Source organism: Epinephelus lanceolatus, chromosome 6 (genome assembly GCF_041903045.1).
Source record: "Epinephelus lanceolatus isolate andai-2023 chromosome 6, ASM4190304v1, whole genome shotgun sequence".
Lineage (NCBI taxonomy): Eukaryota > Metazoa > Chordata > Actinopteri > Perciformes > Serranidae > Epinephelus > Epinephelus lanceolatus.
The window spans coordinates 2,956,480-2,974,479 of record NC_135739.1 but is presented as its reverse complement, the minus strand read 5'-3'; the positions used below and the strand labels follow the sequence as shown (position 1 = coordinate 2,974,479).

The window sequence follows — 18,000 nt, the reverse complement described above, 5'->3', positions numbered from 1 at the left end:
GGAACAGTCTGTGAACAGAGAGCACAGCCATTTACATATTGTTTTCTTTGTGTGTGTGTGTGTGTGTGTGTGGCTATAAGCTCAAGTTAAAACAGGACAAAAGCTGTAGATTTAGCCATAATCAGTCATTTAATCAAGAAAATTTTAAACATCTGGAGTCAATCCTTGTTTAATAAATGTGGAGTTTCCCCGTCTATCATCAAGGCTGTAACCAGGACTTCATGAATACTTAATAACTATTAAAGTCGCTTTCCAAGCACTCCTAAACCCCAAAAAGAAAATCTCCAACATGTTTTAACTGGTGGTATTTTTCTTTTTAATTTTCATTTTTAAAAAAGCTACCCAGTTATATTTTCTGTAAAATAAAAATATATTTAATTATAAAACTGACCAAATGTCATATTGGTCTTTTAAAGTAAAAGGTCAGTGGTTACTTATCAAATATAATAGGTTACAGATTACTAGTTACCCTGTTAAAGATGTTATATATTATGTACCTATTTCAATAACTTCATTAAAGTAAATTATTACATTTAATTACTTTTTGATTATTTTTCTGACAACTGTCTCAAACTTGGCAATTTCAAAAGACCAAATTTGTTCCAACGGCTTTGCTGACCCACGTTGTCTGGTAATATGCCAAAGGAGGACATTCCCACACGGGGGTAAAAGATGCAAAGCAACAGAATGATGATTGTATGCTACATATAAGAATATTTAAATATTCCAGAACAGTCATTTTATTTTCCTATCATTACAATCTAAATGCTGTGTAAAATCCAGCATGGAACTTCAGGTTGACAAACACCAAATCCTTTGATTTATTTAGTTGGCATAAAAGCCAGATTTAAAGGTCCCATGTTGCAAAAAAAGTAAGTCAGTTCCCCATCCAGTCGTTTTTTTTTTTTTATTGTACAGCAGGTGCAGGTGCACGTTATGGACACATTTCATATTCACAAACATTTGCCTTTAAACAAGCCATTAGGACCTCCGTGAAGTTGTGATGTCACAACTGCGCTATAAAAGTGATCAGTTTTAAGTCCCATCTTACTAAGATACTCTTATCAGAGAGCCTTTCCTGATTTTACTTGAGTTTTAAGTTCATTTAGTCTTTTATTTCCTCAGTTTTTTACACCAACGTGTTTTTATCAGGTCTTTTTAAAAGTTGTTGCTTTCATGTCGTCTGTTTTAATTATTGACATGTAAAGCACTTTGTAACACGGTTTTTAAAAGTGCTTTATAAATAAAGATTATCCTTATTATTATTATTATTACTATAAAGCTAGAAACTACGGCAACAGTTACAGTCCTCCCCGACTACAATGATGATACAGAGACACGAGCACAGACGTGGATGACTGGAAAACACTGACCCATCAGAGCGGACTGGGCTTTTTCAGGAGGGGAGCTCGGCACGGTTTTGTCAAGGTGCTGGAAACATTAATGCATGCCGTGATTCAAGTCTAATAAACTGAAAGCTCAACAATAAAGTGAAATATTGCATAGATGTCAGTTTGCGGAAATCTTTTTCTACCTATGAGGAGGGCAGCTTAAAGAGACCGGTGCCAAAAATGAGTGTTTCAGACTAAGGGTGAATACATTAATATTCAGGCAGACAGTATGAGGAAAGTAATGTTTTGTGTTGAACATTAAAGCATGTAAATGTGTTCTAGTGGAAACTAAAACACAAGTATGGACCTTAAAACAAGCATCACATGGGACCTTTAACTCTAAAAAAAGCACTGAAAGCAACATAATTTTTAATTTATAATAAGAAGACAACATTTATAAAACAATTTTACATTTAACAAGGCGACAACTTTACTTGTAAGTCTTCCAAAACTTACTGAAAAGAGTCTGACCTGTAACTGTGACCCACTCCCATTCAATCACTAAAAACTCAGCTGCGCATGCGCACAAAGCCGAGTGGCGCACACGTGGGTGCAGACGTCCCTCCATCCTGTCCTGTCAGCCTGCAGACCTCCACCACCACACCAGCTTCAGTCCATTCAAACGCTGCACCAGTTTGTCCTGGACCTCAGCGGCGAGCAGCGCCTCAACTCTTCATCCTCATCAGACACTGAACTACGGAAGCTGCGACGCGTAAGTTGAGCTAACTAGCTTCATGCTAACTCTGGTACATTTTAGCCACTTTAGCTTCCGCACAACAAAACACGGAGAAACAGCCGCCAAGTTTTGTAAACAAAAGGAGACTCCGGACATCGTGACGCTTCTGTCTCATGGCACGAGACACACTGTGTCCTCCATGTTGGCACTGGAGGGGACAGGCTGTGTGGCACCAGCAGACGCATCAGTCAGTGCTGGGAAAGTAGTAGGAGTAGTTGTGTGTGTGTGTGTGTGTGTGTGTGTGTGTGTGTGTGTGTGTACTGAAGGGGGTTGCACTAACAGAAAGCTGCTGACCGTGCAGTGTGTGACCTGCAACATGCACACAATCAATGAGTTATCAGGAGGCTGTGTGTGTGTGTGTGTGTGTGTGTGAGGTTATCTTCATATATCTTGATAATTAATGACTCAGAACATCTGTTTAAAAGACTGTGTGTTGCATGTGTGTTTTGTTCTGGCAGACTGTTCACTTTTAATTCACAGTTTCGGGACACCATGATGAGCTCTAGAGCTTGAGATCAGGGGCCCAGACATGAAGCAGATTGTATTCTGAAATAAGTTTGATGCTTTCTCTGGCACAAGAATTTCTTTCCTGCTGCTCCTCACCTTTTCAGCCGTTCATAATGAAGCCCCCTCCTACCTGTCTGAACTCCTTCATATCTACACACCCTCCAGTACTCAGATCCTCCTCTGCAAACCTCACATCACCATCTGCCCACCGGACCACCAAGCCTTCAGCTGATCGCAATATTGACTTCCTTTCCACCGTCTGAAAACACACCTTTTCAAGCTGGTGTATTTGATCTGATTTAATGGAGGCACACGTATGGTGACCTGCACTGATGATGACTTTATACCTGATGTTTATAATTATGATTTTTGTCTAGTCATTTAGCTGTGCTGGTCCCCATTTTCAAAAAGGAGACCGGAGGGTGTGCTCCAACTATCAGGGTATCACACTGCTCAGCCTCCTGGGTAAAGTTTACTCCAGGGTGCTGGAGAGGAGGCTCTGACCGATTGTCGAACCTCAGATTCAGGAGGAGCAGTGCGGCTTCCTTCCTGGCCATGAAACAGTGGACCAGCTCTTTAGCAGCGTTGCTGCTGGAGGGGTCGGGGGAGTTTGCCCATCCAGTCTACATGTGCTTTGTGGACTTGGAGAAGGCTTACGACTGCGTCCCTGGGGGGGTCTTGTGGTGGGTACTGCAGGATTATGGGGTGCAGGGCACGCTGCTTCCAGCCATCTGGTCCCTGTATGACCAAAGTGAGCTGTGTCCACATACTTGGTTACCCCGGACATCCAGAGTTCTCGCGAGAGCACAATTTGAATTTGCTCAGCGAGTCACTCTGGCAGTCAGTAATGATGCTCATTACCCATGGCGTTGGAGCCGAGCTGCACCAATCACATCGGTGTATCTCATATAGGCGGGCCAGAGGCGAGCTAAACAGATGACGACAGCGCTGCGACGACGAAGTCTGGAATCAGTCAGTAAAAATTGCAAGATGGCTACGGATGAACACCAGTTGTTTGAAACAGCTTTGGCCGCTACAATGAACGAGTTAGACTTGGCTTTTTCTCTAAAAGAGGAACAGAAGACGGCGCTCGAGTCTTTCCTTTGCAAGAAGGACGTTTTCGCTGTTTTACCGACCGGATACGGCAAGAGTCTAATCTACCAGTTAGCTCCGCTGGTAGCTAAGCTCTGGATACGTCACCCCGTGTATTGTTCTGATTGGTCGTAGTGTTATCCAATTGCGTGCAGAGATATTTTCAAATGCATGCTTTTCATTATTCATAGCCAGACCCTAAATCTTTCTAGATTTGGGTCTGGATTTCCAGGCTAATACTTGGTGTAAAGTCGAACATGTTCTCGTGGGTGTTGTTCGTCCGCCGATCCTGTTTGTGAAATTCATGGACAAGATCTCGTGGTGCAGCCGGGGGGAGGAAGGGGTCCAGTTTGGTGACCTCAGAATTGCATCTCTGCTTTTTGCAGATGATGTTTTTCCGTTAGTTTCATCACACTGTGACCTCCAGCATGCACTTGGGCAGTTCACCGCCAAGTGTGAAGCGGCACCTCCAAATCTGAGGTCATGGTTCTCTGCCGGAAAATGGTGGATTACCCTCTCTGGGTTGGGAGTTACTGCCTCAAGCGAGGGAGTTAAAGTATCTCGGGGTCTTGTTCACAATTGAGGGTAGAATGGAGCGTGAGATGGATCGGTGGTTTGGTGCGGCGTCTGCAGTGACGATGCACAGAGGGAGCTCGGTGTAGAGCCGCTGCTCCTCCACATCAAAAGGGTCAGTTGAGGTGGTTCGGACATCTAATCGGGATCCTCCTGGGCGCCTCCTTTTAGAGGTGTTCTGGTACGTCCCAGTTGTAGGAGGCCCCGGGGCAGACCCAGAACACACTGGAGGGATTATCTTGAACGCCCTGCCCTCATCTTAGAGTTTAGAGTTGGATACCGTGACCTTGAATGGCAACAGAGCAGGTACCAGTACGACATTTTAAAAACATGAGCAAGTTGTTTTGAGATGTGCATGTTAACAAGTCCTGAAGCAGCGGGATGAGGTGACAGATCTCAAGACGAGTGGAAGATTATTCCAGTCAGATGGAGCTTCATGTTGGGATGACCTGCGTCCAACGTCTTTGAAAATTCTGTGGACAAAGAAAAGGGGACATTGCATATGTCTAAGTCTTTTACCCCTCATGAGATGCTTTTTCCTAGACGTATACGTATGAGAGGAAAACTTAATTGGTGCATGTTGTATAAGATCATGTTTAGTCAAAATATGAGCAGTTCTCTTGAAAGATATGATGCATTATAGAAGCAGTATTCTGTGCTGACATGAAGTGTTTTCCATCTTTTGAGTCACAAGTATATAAACTGAGATTAGGTGGATTGACTGTGAGGCAGCTGCAGCATTTCTTTAACACATTTCCTTGGTGTGAACACACTGAGATCTTGGAGAGATGTTGGTGTTTGGGATTCCTGTCGTCCTGCAGGCTGTGCACAGTGTCATGAGTGGCCCTCTATCTGATTATTGGTTTGTTTTGACCTGAACTGAACTGCAGGTTAAAGGTCAGCCTCAGTGAGAGGAGTCTTTACTTGTCATTGATCACTGGTATTGACCTTTGACCTCTGATTTGGTGAGCCCTTACTTTAGAATATGTCGATGGTCGGGGTAAATCAATGCCATCGCCTACAATTCATCACCTCTGACTTTGTATGATTGATTTTATTAATGGAGGTCTCTCTGTGTGTCTTTAAACTGGATCAAACTGTCCGTCTCTCCATCAGTCATGGCTGTAGTGCGCTTCTACAGTAGTGAGGCTGTGAATGGGAGAGCCTTACAGAGGGCAGCCAGGCTCTATCCCCAGCTGTCGATCGCCACTGAGCTGTGCTACAATGTGGAGCTGACAGGTGAGTGTGTAACAGCTCAGTGTGAAGATGCAGAGTTTGAGCACAGATACATATTAATTGACCCTGTGTGGCCTGGAGAAATCGTCCACACGCCTTCTGTCTTTTCCATTTGTCCATGTTGTCATTGTGTCCCCGTGCTCTCTGCTGCAGGCTGCGAGAGTCTCAGTGCCGAGCAGAAGGAGGTTCTCCTCTGGTTGTTTCGCCCGCCCCTGCAGGCAGAGCCGCTGTCTGAGAAACCAACTCTCACTGAGGGCAGCGGGGAGAAACTGGTGGAGATTGGACCCAGGTACTGCTGCACCCACACAGTCTGATAAATGACCTCTGTCACACACTGTGGCTCTGCTTTTGTCCTACGATCGCTTTTATGTTATCGAGTACATTTGAATCTGGTGAACTGAGCGGTACATGAACAGACTTCGATACAATGAGCGCAGGTTTTAATGTTGTAGGGTAACTTCGACGAATGTGCACAATTTTAAAAATTGGTCCAGTATTGAGTGAGACCGCAGCGGCGAAACAGGCTGCAGTAGTACCACTCAAAACACATTCGGTCCGTTATTTCACGTCCACTAAAATGCATGTTTTTGCAGCTGACTGGCTCAGATTGTTTTAATAAGTATCTGACCAGATTGTGGAAAGAAACCTGCACAGAAAGACTTTTTTATTAAAGGTTAAGATCCTTTTTTTTAAAACAGAAACCACCCCAAAATTGTTCCTGCCAAACCCACCAGATTTTAAAAACAAAAACACTGTGTCGCCGCCTCGTTCATTGTGGTCTCAAAATGGAAACTTTGGCGTGAGAAGAGTCCAACATAGGTTCACCTGTGAGGACACATCCAGCTTTGACTGGTTTCTTGTGCTTCAATAAAGTAAATCAAAAGATAAGAATCTTTTTATTTCCCCCGTGAGGTTATCAGAGTGTCCAGTGGAAGATAATATGGAAATAATCTGCAACACAGACTGTGGGCGAAGATGATTTGCATTCTGATAAATTCTGTCAGGCAGAAACATAACTGTACAGAACAACTTCAGGTTATTCATGATTAAAGAAATTATTGCTTTTGTATCTGTGACACTGGAGGAACTCGGCGTCAGTGAGACGGACGTCAAAGTGCAAAATTTCTTCAAACAGTTTTTATTTATGTTGTTGCTGTTTTGCTCGTCAGGTTGAACTTCTCCACTGCCTGGTCCACCAACGCCGTGTCCATCTGCCAGAGCGCCGGCCTCACTAACGTCACACGGGTCGAGCTGTCTCGCAGGTTTCTAATCAAGGTTTGCACACACAGATAAAAATGACTTTCTCGAGCACTGATCCAGGATCAGTTTTCACCTCACGTCTCTGTCTGTCTCCCCTCCAGCCGAGGAACAGAGAGAGCGTGAAGGAGCTCAATGGAGACGTTAAGAAGCTGATTGAGTGTCTGTATGACGGTATGACAGAATGCATCTATAAACATCCCATCACCTCCTTCACCGTGGAAACCAAACCACAGCCGGTGTTTGAGGTGGACATCGTGGGCAAGGGTCGGGCAGCGTTGGAGGCAGCAAACGATGATCTGGGTGAGATTCTCGTAACAGTTTCTCTTCAGCTTCAGCCTCTTTACCTCAGTTATCATACCTGTACTGTAACCCTTCCTCTCTTCTCTCTTCCTTTATGCCTGCTCTTCAGTCTCGCAGCTGTCTGTGAGTACACTGTGTCTGCTGGTGGAGGTTATAATGTCACATGATGCATGACATTATTACTTAGCTGAAGTCACAGGACAGCAGTGATGTAGCTGCTTATCTGACACGTGCATGTGTTTAGTGTGTGTGTGTGTGTGTCTAATGTGATGTGAAAGGCTCTTTTTTATTAAAGGGTTAATTGCAAGCAGGCAACCAATTACCAAGAAGAAGACAGTATATATATATATATATATATATATATATATACAGTACAGGCCAAAAGTTTGGACACACCTTCTCATTCAATGCGTTTTCTTTATTTTCATGACTATTTACATTGTAGATTCTCACTGAAGGCATCAAAACTATGAATGAACACATGTGGAGTTATGTACTTAACAAAAAAAGGTGAAATAACTGAAAACATGTTTTATATTCTAGTTTCTTCAAAATAGCCACCCTTTGCTCTGATTACTGCTTTGCACACTCTTGGCATTCTCTCCATGAGCTTCAAGAGGTAGTCACCTGAAATGGTTTTCCAACAGTCTTGAAGGAGTTCCCAGAGGTGTTTAGCACTTGTTGGCCCCTTTGCCTTCACTCTGCGGTCCAGCTCACCCCAAACCATCTCGACTGGGTTCAGGTCCGGTGACTGTGGAGGCCAGGTCATCTGCCGCAGCACTCCATCACTCTCCTTCTTGGTCAAATAGCCCTTACACAGCCTGGAGGTGTGTTTGGGGTCATTGTCCTGTTGAAAAATAAATGATGGTCCAACTAAACGCAAAGCGGATGGGATGGCATGTCGCTGCAGGATGCTGTGGTAGCCATGCTGGTTCAGTGTGCCTTCAATTTTGAATAAATCCCCAACAGTGTCACCAGCAAAACACCCCCACACCATCACACCTCCTCCTCCATGCTTCACAGTGGGAACCAGGCATGTGGAATCCATCCGTTCACCTTTTCTGCGTCTCACAAAGACACGGCGGTTGGAACCAAAGATCTCAAATTTGGACTCATCAGACCAAAGCACAGATTTCCACTGGTCTAATGTCCATTCCTTGTGTTTCTTGGCCCAAACAAATCTCTTCTGCTTGTTGCCTCTCCTTAGCAGTGGTTTCCTAGCAGCTATTTGACCATGAAGGCCTGATTGGCGCAGTCTCCTCTTAACAGTTGTTCTAGAGATGGGTCTGCTGCTAGAACTCTGTGTGGCATTCATCTGGTCTCTGATCTGAGCTGCTGTTAACTTGCCATTTCTGAGGCTGGTGACTCGGATGAACTTATCCTCAGAAGCAGAGGTGACTCTTGGTCTTCCTTTCCTGGGTCGGTCCTCATGTGTGCCAGTTTCGTTGTAGCGCTTGATGGTTTTTGCGACTCCACTTGGGGACACATTTAAAGTTTTTGCAATTTTCCGCACTGACTGACCTTCATTTCTTAAAGTAATGATGGCCACTCGTTTTTCTTTAGTTAGCTGATTGGTTCTTGCCATAATATGAATTTTAACAGTTGTCCAATAGGGCTGTCGGCTGTGTATTAACCTGACTTCTGCACAACACAACTGATGGTCCCAACCCCATTGATAAAGCAAGAAATTCCACTAATTAACCCTGATAAGGCACACCTGTGAAGTGGAAACCATTTCAGGTGACTACCTCTTGAAGCTCATGGAGAGAATGCCAAGAGTGTGCAAAGCAGTAATCAGAGCAAAGGGTGGCTATTTTGAAGAAACTAGAATATAAAACATGTTTTCAGTTATTTCACCTTTTTTTGTTAAGTACATAACTCCACATGTGTTCATTCATAGTTTTGATGCCTTCAGTGAGAATCTACAATGTAAATAGTCATGAAAATAAAGAAAACGCATTGAATGAGAAGGTGTGTCCAAACTTTTGGCCTGTACTGTATATATATACCAGGGTTTTCCCTGCCTATCTAAGACAAAGGTGGGCCGCCTGGGTGATTTTGGCCGCCGCCTTGGTTAAAGTGTGTGTGTGCATAGGGGCGTTCACATGTAGCATCTTTTGCGCGCACAAACCCATTACTTTCAATGTAGACATGCGTCGTGCGTGCTCACAACCCAAAACGATGCCGTAGCGGCGTGCATTTGGTACAACGCGCTTGTTTTTTCGTCCGGTGCACACCTCCACAGACCTGCTTCTCTCTCCGGTGTTGTGTCAGATCCCGGTTCCCCCTCAGGCTGTGTCTCTCCTACTGTTTCCCACGGAGCTCTGCCCCATTTGAAAGACGAAGGAAGCTCGCATGTGGAAAGACGTCGCCTCCAAGATGTAGAATGTGTGTTATAGAAGAGAAACACACATTTCAGGACCGCTGACTTTTATCATCAGAACAGACATGTCCTGTGATTTTCAGCCTCCTTTCATATTTAATAGAGGGGGAACAATACCTGACAGTAATATTCTCAGCAGTCAGGATGTGCCTCCTGTAAAGGGTAAATATAATCATAGATGGCTGAAAATCACAGGACATGTCTGTTCTGATGATACAAGTCAGCAATGTGAAGCTCAAGCATGTGGGCGCCTCCTTTCATATTTAATAGAGGAGGGGGGGCCGTATCTAAAGGAACAGCTGTCAAGATGCCCCCGCCACAGGCCTTTGCCACCTTGGTCTTGAAAAACCCAGGGAAAACCCTGTGTACTTGCAGATACGGAGAGGGTTGTGGGTGCAGCAGTTAAACAGCTGAACTCAAGACCTTCTTTCCTTATTATTCTTCCACATTTTACATTTGATTGCATTTTTATTATAATGTAATTATATAATTCAACAGTTCTGTCTGTTTTCCACATCCCAGAAATCATAGGGCCCAAACTTTTTTGATCACAGGGGAAATTTAGGCACCCAATGGTTTCAACCATACACACTCAAAAAATAATATCCACAGGAATAGAGAACAGAAACATGAGAAGAACAATAGAAACCTAAGAATAAAAACATAAGAGCAGAAACAGAGCAGTGAAAAGAAAGTCTAGTCCCCAGAGCTCCGACACAGAGCTGTAATGGAGGTGGAACAAATGAAAGGTGATTAAAAAGTTACTAAAAAGTAAAACCAGCCCAAGAATAACGATAGTTATGGAGAAAATATAGGTTACATGTAATGTTCACTGACAGCGGCTGGTTATTCCTCTCTTCATATGAACAGGTTTCACACTGACACTGCCCACCGCCACAGAACATGGTGTGCGTGCTTATGTTCGCGCTCTGCTGATTCACTTCTGCACAGCTTCATTAATATTCACAAGCTGCTCAAATTGATGAGAATAATTTCAGTGCATACTTTGTAGGCTCTCCCATGCTCAGCTGGTGATTTGAGGGGATAATTAAAAAGGACCTATCTGGAATTTCGTGACACTGCGGCCATTTAACTCTCCCAAGGATTGATTTCACTTTAAGTTGACTGAGGAATCAAAACAGTGAAACGTGGAGTTTAAGGGATAATGATTCAGTGACAAATGGAAGCGACAATTTTTTAAATCAGTCCAGGGTTGAGTGAAAGCACTGCAGCCGATTGCGGCAAAGCAGACTGCAGTGTAGCCACTTGGGGGATTTGTGCACCATCACTGTACGTCCACTAAAAGTGTTTTTGCCACTGACAGGCTCAGATTGTCTTCAATGACAATCTGAGCCTGTCAGTGGCAAAAAAAAAAAAACAGTGTCTGACAACATTATAGAAGGGATCCCTGCAGAGATAGAGCTTTTGTTTAACCAGAAATAGACTCTCTTCATGCCAGAGTTTACGTTTTGGGACCACAGTGAACGAGGCTCTGCAGAGCAAATTTCTAAGAATAATGCAGCCAATAGGGCGGCTTAAGACTTTTAGTCTTGTTGGTCTGTTGCCTGCAGCTGCAGGAAACTGTGCTGACGACTTCTATAAATGAAAACACTGCACCTTTAACTTATTACCCAGCTTGTTTCAGTGTTTCATTAATAATTTCCAAAACGTACTGTAATTGAACAGATTTCAGTTCTGAGGTCACGTGATGACCGCTGGTAAATTCCATCCGCTGATGAAAACTGTCGATGCTTCTGAAAACAGACAAAAAGCTAAGCAGTGGGTCTGTCAGAGTTTTTTCATGAAGGTAGTTTCACACTTGAAGTGCAGCTTGGGGCGGCAGGAGCTCAACCCATAGAGATTTAGGTTGGGAACCGGAGGGTCATTGGCTCAAGTCCCTGTCTGGACTAAATATGGAGCATGGAGTGGTAGCTGGAGAGGTGCCATTGAACCTCCATCTGCTCAGGGCGTCTGTCTATAGGCAGCCACCTCGCTCTGACATCTCTCCATATAATGCATGCATACGTCTTGTTTGTGCATGTGTGTGTATTCGACCCTGTGTGTACATGACAGCAGAGTGAAAAACAAATTGATTTTTCCCCTCAGAGATTAATAAAGTAACTTCTGTATTTTTCAATCTGGCACCTGTTATCCCCTGTTTTCGTGTCTAAGTGACTGATGGGAACAGCAAGTTTTGGATAGGGATGCACCGAAATGAAAATTTGTGGCCGAAGCCGAATAATATTAAACGCTTGGCCCAATACGGAGTACCGAATACCGAATGCTGTTTTTTAGTTTTTCATTGGTTTTGCAGATGAACCCTCCAGATTAGTGTTGTCACGGTACCAAAATTGGGACCCACTGTACAATACCAGTGAAAGTATCACGGTTCTGAGTAGTATCAGGATACCGCAGCAAAAATGAGGCAGATGTGCCTTTTGTCATTTATAAAAAGATAAATCACTTTTCTATAATACATCAATGATATTTCAATGGAATAAATTACTTATTGACTTATTCATACTTCAAAAACAGCATCAATCAGTGATGAACATAGGGGGGATCAAAATAAAATAAATAAATAAAATAAAAATCAACCAGCCACCCTCCTCCCCTGACAAGTCCCTTCATAAGTAAAGAACAGTCCCTTCATAAGTAATGAACAGTCCCTAAAGTGCGGTGAGGTTTGTGAACCGTTACCTGCCACAAAGAGTAATGTGAACAGCTCGTTTCTCCTCTGATACGCCACATACTGTGTGCCGCCATGGCTCGGCTGTTCAGGTACTACTGGGCAGTCATGACAACAAGTTATTCACCTGGAGCCGGACTTCTCCGTCGCCGGTAAGCCGTTATCATGCGCCGCCGTATTTGACAGGAATACATTCCTGTCTGTGTCTGTGACCCCCGTTCAACCCACATCCAGCGGGATTCGCCTTTAGTTTCTGCTGCTGGTTGAAATCTGTACTCGCACAGCGTGCTGAATGATTTATTTTGCTCGCACAAAACTATTTTTAGTCGCAAATGCGAGTGCGGTGACGGACGGAGTAAAATATCGCCACACTGCCAACATTTTACTCCGTCCGTCACCGCACGCTGTTTGATTGTGTTATCAAAACACGTCGCTTGTATTCGGCCTTGCTTTTCACTTATTCCACCGAATACCGAATGTGTATTTTTTTGCAATATTCGGCCGAATATATTCGGTTACCTAATATTTGGTGCATCCCTAATTTTGGAACTAGTCCAGTGTTGAGTGAGAGCAGTGGTGATGAAGGCTGCAGTGTAACCACTCAGAGCATGTACGTCCACTTTAAGTGTTGTTTCTGTCACTGACAGGCTCATATTGTCATTGTGAGTGTCTGACAACATTATGGAAGGATCCCTACAGAGATAGAGCTTTGTGTCAAAGAGTGCGATCCTTTTTGTTTAACTAGAAACTGAAATTGTTATCGCCAAACCCACCAGACACTTTAGCGTGCGTAGAGCCACAATATGATCTCATCGAACAGAGCGAATTAAGAGATTTATGTATTTTATTTCTTTGAATAAAGTGTGTTTTACGATGGTAAAGTTACCGTTTTCTTTTAAATGGAGTCTGGTGAGTTTGGTGATGGCGATTTAGGAGCTGTTCTTGGCTAAACAAAAAGGATCTTACTCTTAAATCCCCTCTGTAGGGACCCTTTCCCTAATGTTGTCAGACACTTGGAAAAATAATCTGAGCCTGTCAGTGGCAACAAAAAAACACTTTTAGTATGTTGCAGCAGTCTTGTTCAATACTGGACCAGTTTACCAGAGTTTACTGTGTGTGTGTGTGTGTGTGTGTGTGTGTGTGTGTGTGTGTGTGTTTGTTGATTCATTAATTTAGCATCCCGGCCAGTGTTAAATGAGTGCAAACATCTGTGTGGGGTGACGTCTGCAGTGCTGTTTACAATAATTATACAAGAAGAAAAAGAACAAGATCCAAGGTAGCAAGATGTCCTGATGTGTGTTGCTCTTAACACAGGTCTGGCCTTTGACTCCTGGGATCTGGACTACTACACAGCCATGTTCCAGAGGATTAACAGGAACCCCACCAGTGTGGAGTGTTTTGACCTGGCCCAGTCCAACAGGTGGGGTCTGTCTGCAGCCAGCAGATTAGCGGGGCCTCTTTGTGTCGAGCTTGTTGCTCGGCTCTGTAGTTTTTGTTCCTGTGTTTTTATTCTCCAATGTTTTCTTTGCACCCCGGTGTCCCAGCGAGCACAGTCGTCACTGGTTCTTCCGGGGGCGGATGGAGATCGACGGGCAGGAGCAGGAGGAGACTCTTTTCAGTCTTATAATGGACACACAGCGGCACAGCAGCCAGAACAACGTCATCAAGTTCTGTGACAACAGCAGGTTGGAGTGAAATGTTTCTGTGTGTGTGTGTGTGCGTGTGTGTGTGTGTTTCTGTTCACACTGACTCAATGTGAAATGTGTGTGTGTGTGTGTGTGTCCAGTGGTATCAAAGGGATGGAGCTGGAGTGTGTTTACCCAAAAGATCCATCCCAGGCCAGCTCGTATGAGACACGGCACTCGCTAAGACACGTCATCTTCACAGCAGAGACACACAACTTCCCCACAGGTCAGAACGCACAAGACATTGTGTTTGCTTACAGCTTAAAGGAATACACACCCACTAAATGATCACTTTACATCAACTCATGGTGAGTGGAGAATCCATCTTGGCCTTTTTTGGATTCTCTGTTCACTGTGGAGGCATAAAAAAATCTTAAACACTCCCATGTGACCTGTAGGCGTAGCACCCTTCAGCGGCGCCACCACAGGGACTGGAGGTCGTATCAGAGATGTGCAGAGTGCTGGAAAGGGAGGCCACGTCATCGCCGGCACTGCAGGATACTGCTTCGGCAACCTGCACATACCAGGTCTGCAAAACGGCGTGCCTCATTTTCTTCGCTTGAAATGTGCGAAGGTTAATAATGATACGTCATTCCTCACTGTCTGTTGCTCCAGGCTACGTTCTCCCGTGGGAGCCTGAAGGAGAGGGCTGGGAGTATCCTTCCAGCTTTGCTCCTCCGCTGCAGGTGGCGATCGAGGCCAGTGATGGAGCCTCAGACTACGGCAACAAGTTTGGAGAACCTGTCCTGTCAGGTAGCAAACCCTGCTGAAGCATGCTGAGGTTTACTTTGAAGATATACGAAGTGTGATTTTACTAAAAAGATATTTATAGACTCCTGGGCTGCCCCTGACTAAGAATTTCCTTAGTCGACCAATAGTCGTAATTTAGGGCCATTAGTCCACTAGATGATATTAATTTAATTATTAAAGTATATATTTTGAGTGAGGTCAACACACTCTGAGGTAGCATCTGCTCACTGGTTAACTTGCCCCTGAAACCTCTCAGCTTTCACATGTGCATCAACATTAGGTGTGCAAAGTCATCCCGAGGGCCAGATTGGACCCTTTGGTGGGCCGGTTCTGGCCCCCGGGCCATATGTTTGCAGGGTTCAACGCTAAGGTTTTTTTTCACTTTGATAGCCACTTAAATTAAACAATTTTTATAGGGCAAGTAAAAACTGACTTCGGGCAAGTAGATCTCTGACCAACTTGCCCGAAGTCAGTTTTTACTTGCCCTATAAAAATTGTTTAATTTAAGTGGCTATCAAATAACAAAGACTGCAGTTATTTTTATGTTATGTAATCTTTATTCACACTGTATTCATTAATTAAAACAACATATGTCATGTATTGTAACTTAATTCCTACACAAAAATGACAGTGTCAGGGCTTAAAGTGAAAAATTTGTCGATCATTCTCCATCTATAATTTTGCGCCCTACTTGAGCCATGCCCACCTCTATTTATTTTTCAGCTACTTAGCTCTCTCTCTACTCTACCAGTAGACTACCACATCCACCTGTTGCACAAAACGCACACAGCAGTGTTTCCCCTAGGATGGAGTTGTAGCAGCGGAGGTGAAGCACACGCATGAAAAATAATTTTCACATGCGTGAAACTTTTTTGTATGCTTGCAAAGCACAGCCTGCTGGGATGTTTCTGTGTATCTACTGGCACCAGAAGGGCTCTTTAGGACTAAGTACATACAGTACATGTGTGCACAGTAATGAGCAGGTGAAATGTCTGTCTAGCTTACATATGAGGTGTCTCAAGATTTAGGAACATACAATTTTATTGAATATAATAAAGTAAAAACTCACTTGACATGCTGCTGTTTTGTGCTATGACCTATTTAAGTGTTGGAAGTTGTTATTTACGTGACAACGCCTGAACGCAACACAAGCTCAGCATGAGTGCCGTGCTACGCTGCTCGGAGTGCAGCGTGTTTGTCTGTGCGTAACAGCAATCTGATGGTTATTTACACACTGTCCATAACAATAACTTTGTCAGATGACAAACTGCACCGGGCTCGGGGTCAGGTTTGGTCAGGAAAATGCGGCCCGAGCCGCTCTAGCGTGCTCACCTGTGTGTGTGGCGGAACACCGCCGTGCGCGATACAGAGAGCACGATGACATAACACCATAAATAGTATATTGTTGTGTTATTATATGAAGCGTCCGTCGCGCAAAATAATATCAATGGGGGCTGTGGGCAGGACATTGTTACACAGCTGTGCCTGTGACTTCAGGCAGAGAGACTGCTGCATCAGAGCAGAAGAGCACGTTTTAAAATACATTTATTTTATCAATTAGTTATTAACTTTTACTATTTTTAGCAACTTGCCCGATCGGGGAAGCGAGTTGTTAGTTTACATGCCCGACCGTGAGTTTTACTTGCCCCGGGCAATCGGGCAATCCTTATTGTTGAGCCCTGGTTTGACACCCCTGATCTAAAGCTGTTAAAAAATTGTGCTAAAATGCCTAAAGATATGCGATTTACTGTCATATGTGACAGAAAAGCAGCAAATCCTCACATATGAGAAGCAGAAATCGAATAACAAAAACGTTGCTGATTCATTTTCTGTCAATCAGCTAACTGATCAATCAACTAATAGTTGCAGCTCTGGTTACTTAGAACGCATTCACTCTGGAGCTATTTGGTCCGCTTTAAACAAACCCTGGATGGTTCGGTTCGTTTGGAGTGGTGTGAACGCTCATTCGAACTCTGGTGTGGACTAGGGAGGGGCAGCACAAGCAAAAACACTATTCGAAAATCACGGCAACTATTCGACGATTTTTCGAATAATCGCCCTCCCACTCCCCTCTCGGAGCCACGTACACAGAGATCCATTCATCATTACGGCCGGGCTCCACTGGCTGCAAAGCGTCACGTCAGCGTAGCCTCACGTCAGCGTAGCGTTACGTCACGTCAGCGTAGCGTCACGGCGTATTCATTTGGGCTCCACTGACTGCGTACGGAAGCGACACGTAGAGAACCCAGCAGGGTTGTTTACCGTTTGCTGAGCCGAGAGGCTGCATGAAATGTTAAAGCATTTTCCACCTAAGTTATTACATATATTTGAGTTATCTACAAGTTTACTGTACTGTTTGTCATCTACTCGCTTTCAAATGTCCGCCACGGACATTTACACAATGTCACGGATAAACATGGGTAAATGCATGAAAAAAAAGTCATCACATATCACCTCTGATAATGGTTTATTCATTTAAAAACACATTGTGCTCGTTTAGCACACTATTTCATGTAGTTTTTATCTGTTGGAGGGTGGCGTAGGGGAGCGTAGCGCGACAAAAATAGAAGAGCCACGTAAAATAGAGAGTTGTCACGCGACAGACGGGGGTTGTCGCGCTGCTCCCGTTGCCGGAGGAGCCACTGTAATTGATTAACAGGGGGGCGAGCTGTTACGGGACTCACGCTGCAGACGTGTCGCGCCGCTGACGGCCCGGTGGACCCCGGCCGTACGGTCCCTCGCCGCCTCCTGCGTGCCTCGCTCTCAAATGACTGTGCATACTTGTTGTAGACTTGTAGATACGCAAGCTTTGCCTCACAGAGTTTGCACTGCACCTCATTTTCGTTTATTTTGTCGAAGTTGTTCCACACGGAACTTTTTGATGACTGTAGTAGTCTCTGCATGTTTCTCCTGTTTGTAAAAGAGCATCAAACTAGCTGGTAGCCCATCTCACACCGCTGTAGTAATCCTAGACTGCCCTCGTGCGGTTAGGAGCTGAATTGCATGTCAAATAAAGGGGGGAAATAAGATGGCAAATAGTAATAGTCCATTAAAAAATCTATTTTTCAAAATAAAACGACTATTTGAAAATTCAAAAATCGTGACCCATCCCTAGTGCGGACCAAACGAGGGAACCCTGGTCAACTTGAAATTGGGGGTCTTGGTTCACTTGCAAGTGAACCCTGGTGCGGTTCGTTTACAGTAGGAAGTGCAAACGGACTATCCAGCCAACCAAAGAGAGGAAGTGACGTAGAGCGCAGTGCATTTTGGGTAGAAAAAAACAAAGCTAACAGTGCGAACCAGGAGAAGCAGAAAAAAAAGAAAAGGTTGGAAGCTGTCTCGTGGGCAGACGAGGAGTCGTGAGGAGGTGCAGGCGCTTATTGATACATGGTCAGAGG

The 18,000-nt window shown here is 44.3% G+C and overlaps 1 protein-coding gene across 2 annotated transcripts in view; it reads left to right on the top strand.

Annotated features, from left to right (window-relative positions):
• Positions 1–1,930: 1,930 nt before the first annotated feature.
• Positions 1,931–18,000, top strand: part of pfas (phosphoribosylformylglycinamidine synthase) — a 30,430-nt gene continuing 14,360 nt past the window's right edge. Inside the window, exons 1-10 of one of the 2 annotated variants that reach the window (XM_033622214.2) lie at positions 1,931–2,103; positions 5,416–5,538; positions 5,689–5,824; positions 6,705–6,810; positions 6,897–7,095; positions 13,482–13,587; positions 13,712–13,852; positions 13,954–14,078; positions 14,251–14,379; positions 14,468–14,605. In XM_033622214.2, the coding sequence (XP_033478105.2) occupies positions 5,418–5,538; positions 5,689–5,824; positions 6,705–6,810; positions 6,897–7,095; positions 13,482–13,587; positions 13,712–13,852; positions 13,954–14,078; positions 14,251–14,379; positions 14,468–14,605 (1,201 nt within the window). In that variant the 5' untranslated portion in view covers positions 1,931–2,103; positions 5,416–5,417. Of the gene's footprint in view, positions 2,104–5,415; positions 5,539–5,688; positions 5,825–6,704; positions 6,811–6,896; positions 7,096–7,204; positions 7,219–13,481; positions 13,588–13,711; positions 13,853–13,953; positions 14,079–14,250; positions 14,380–14,467; positions 14,606–18,000 lie in introns of those variants that run through there. The other variant, XM_033622216.2, reaches the window with a different exon arrangement.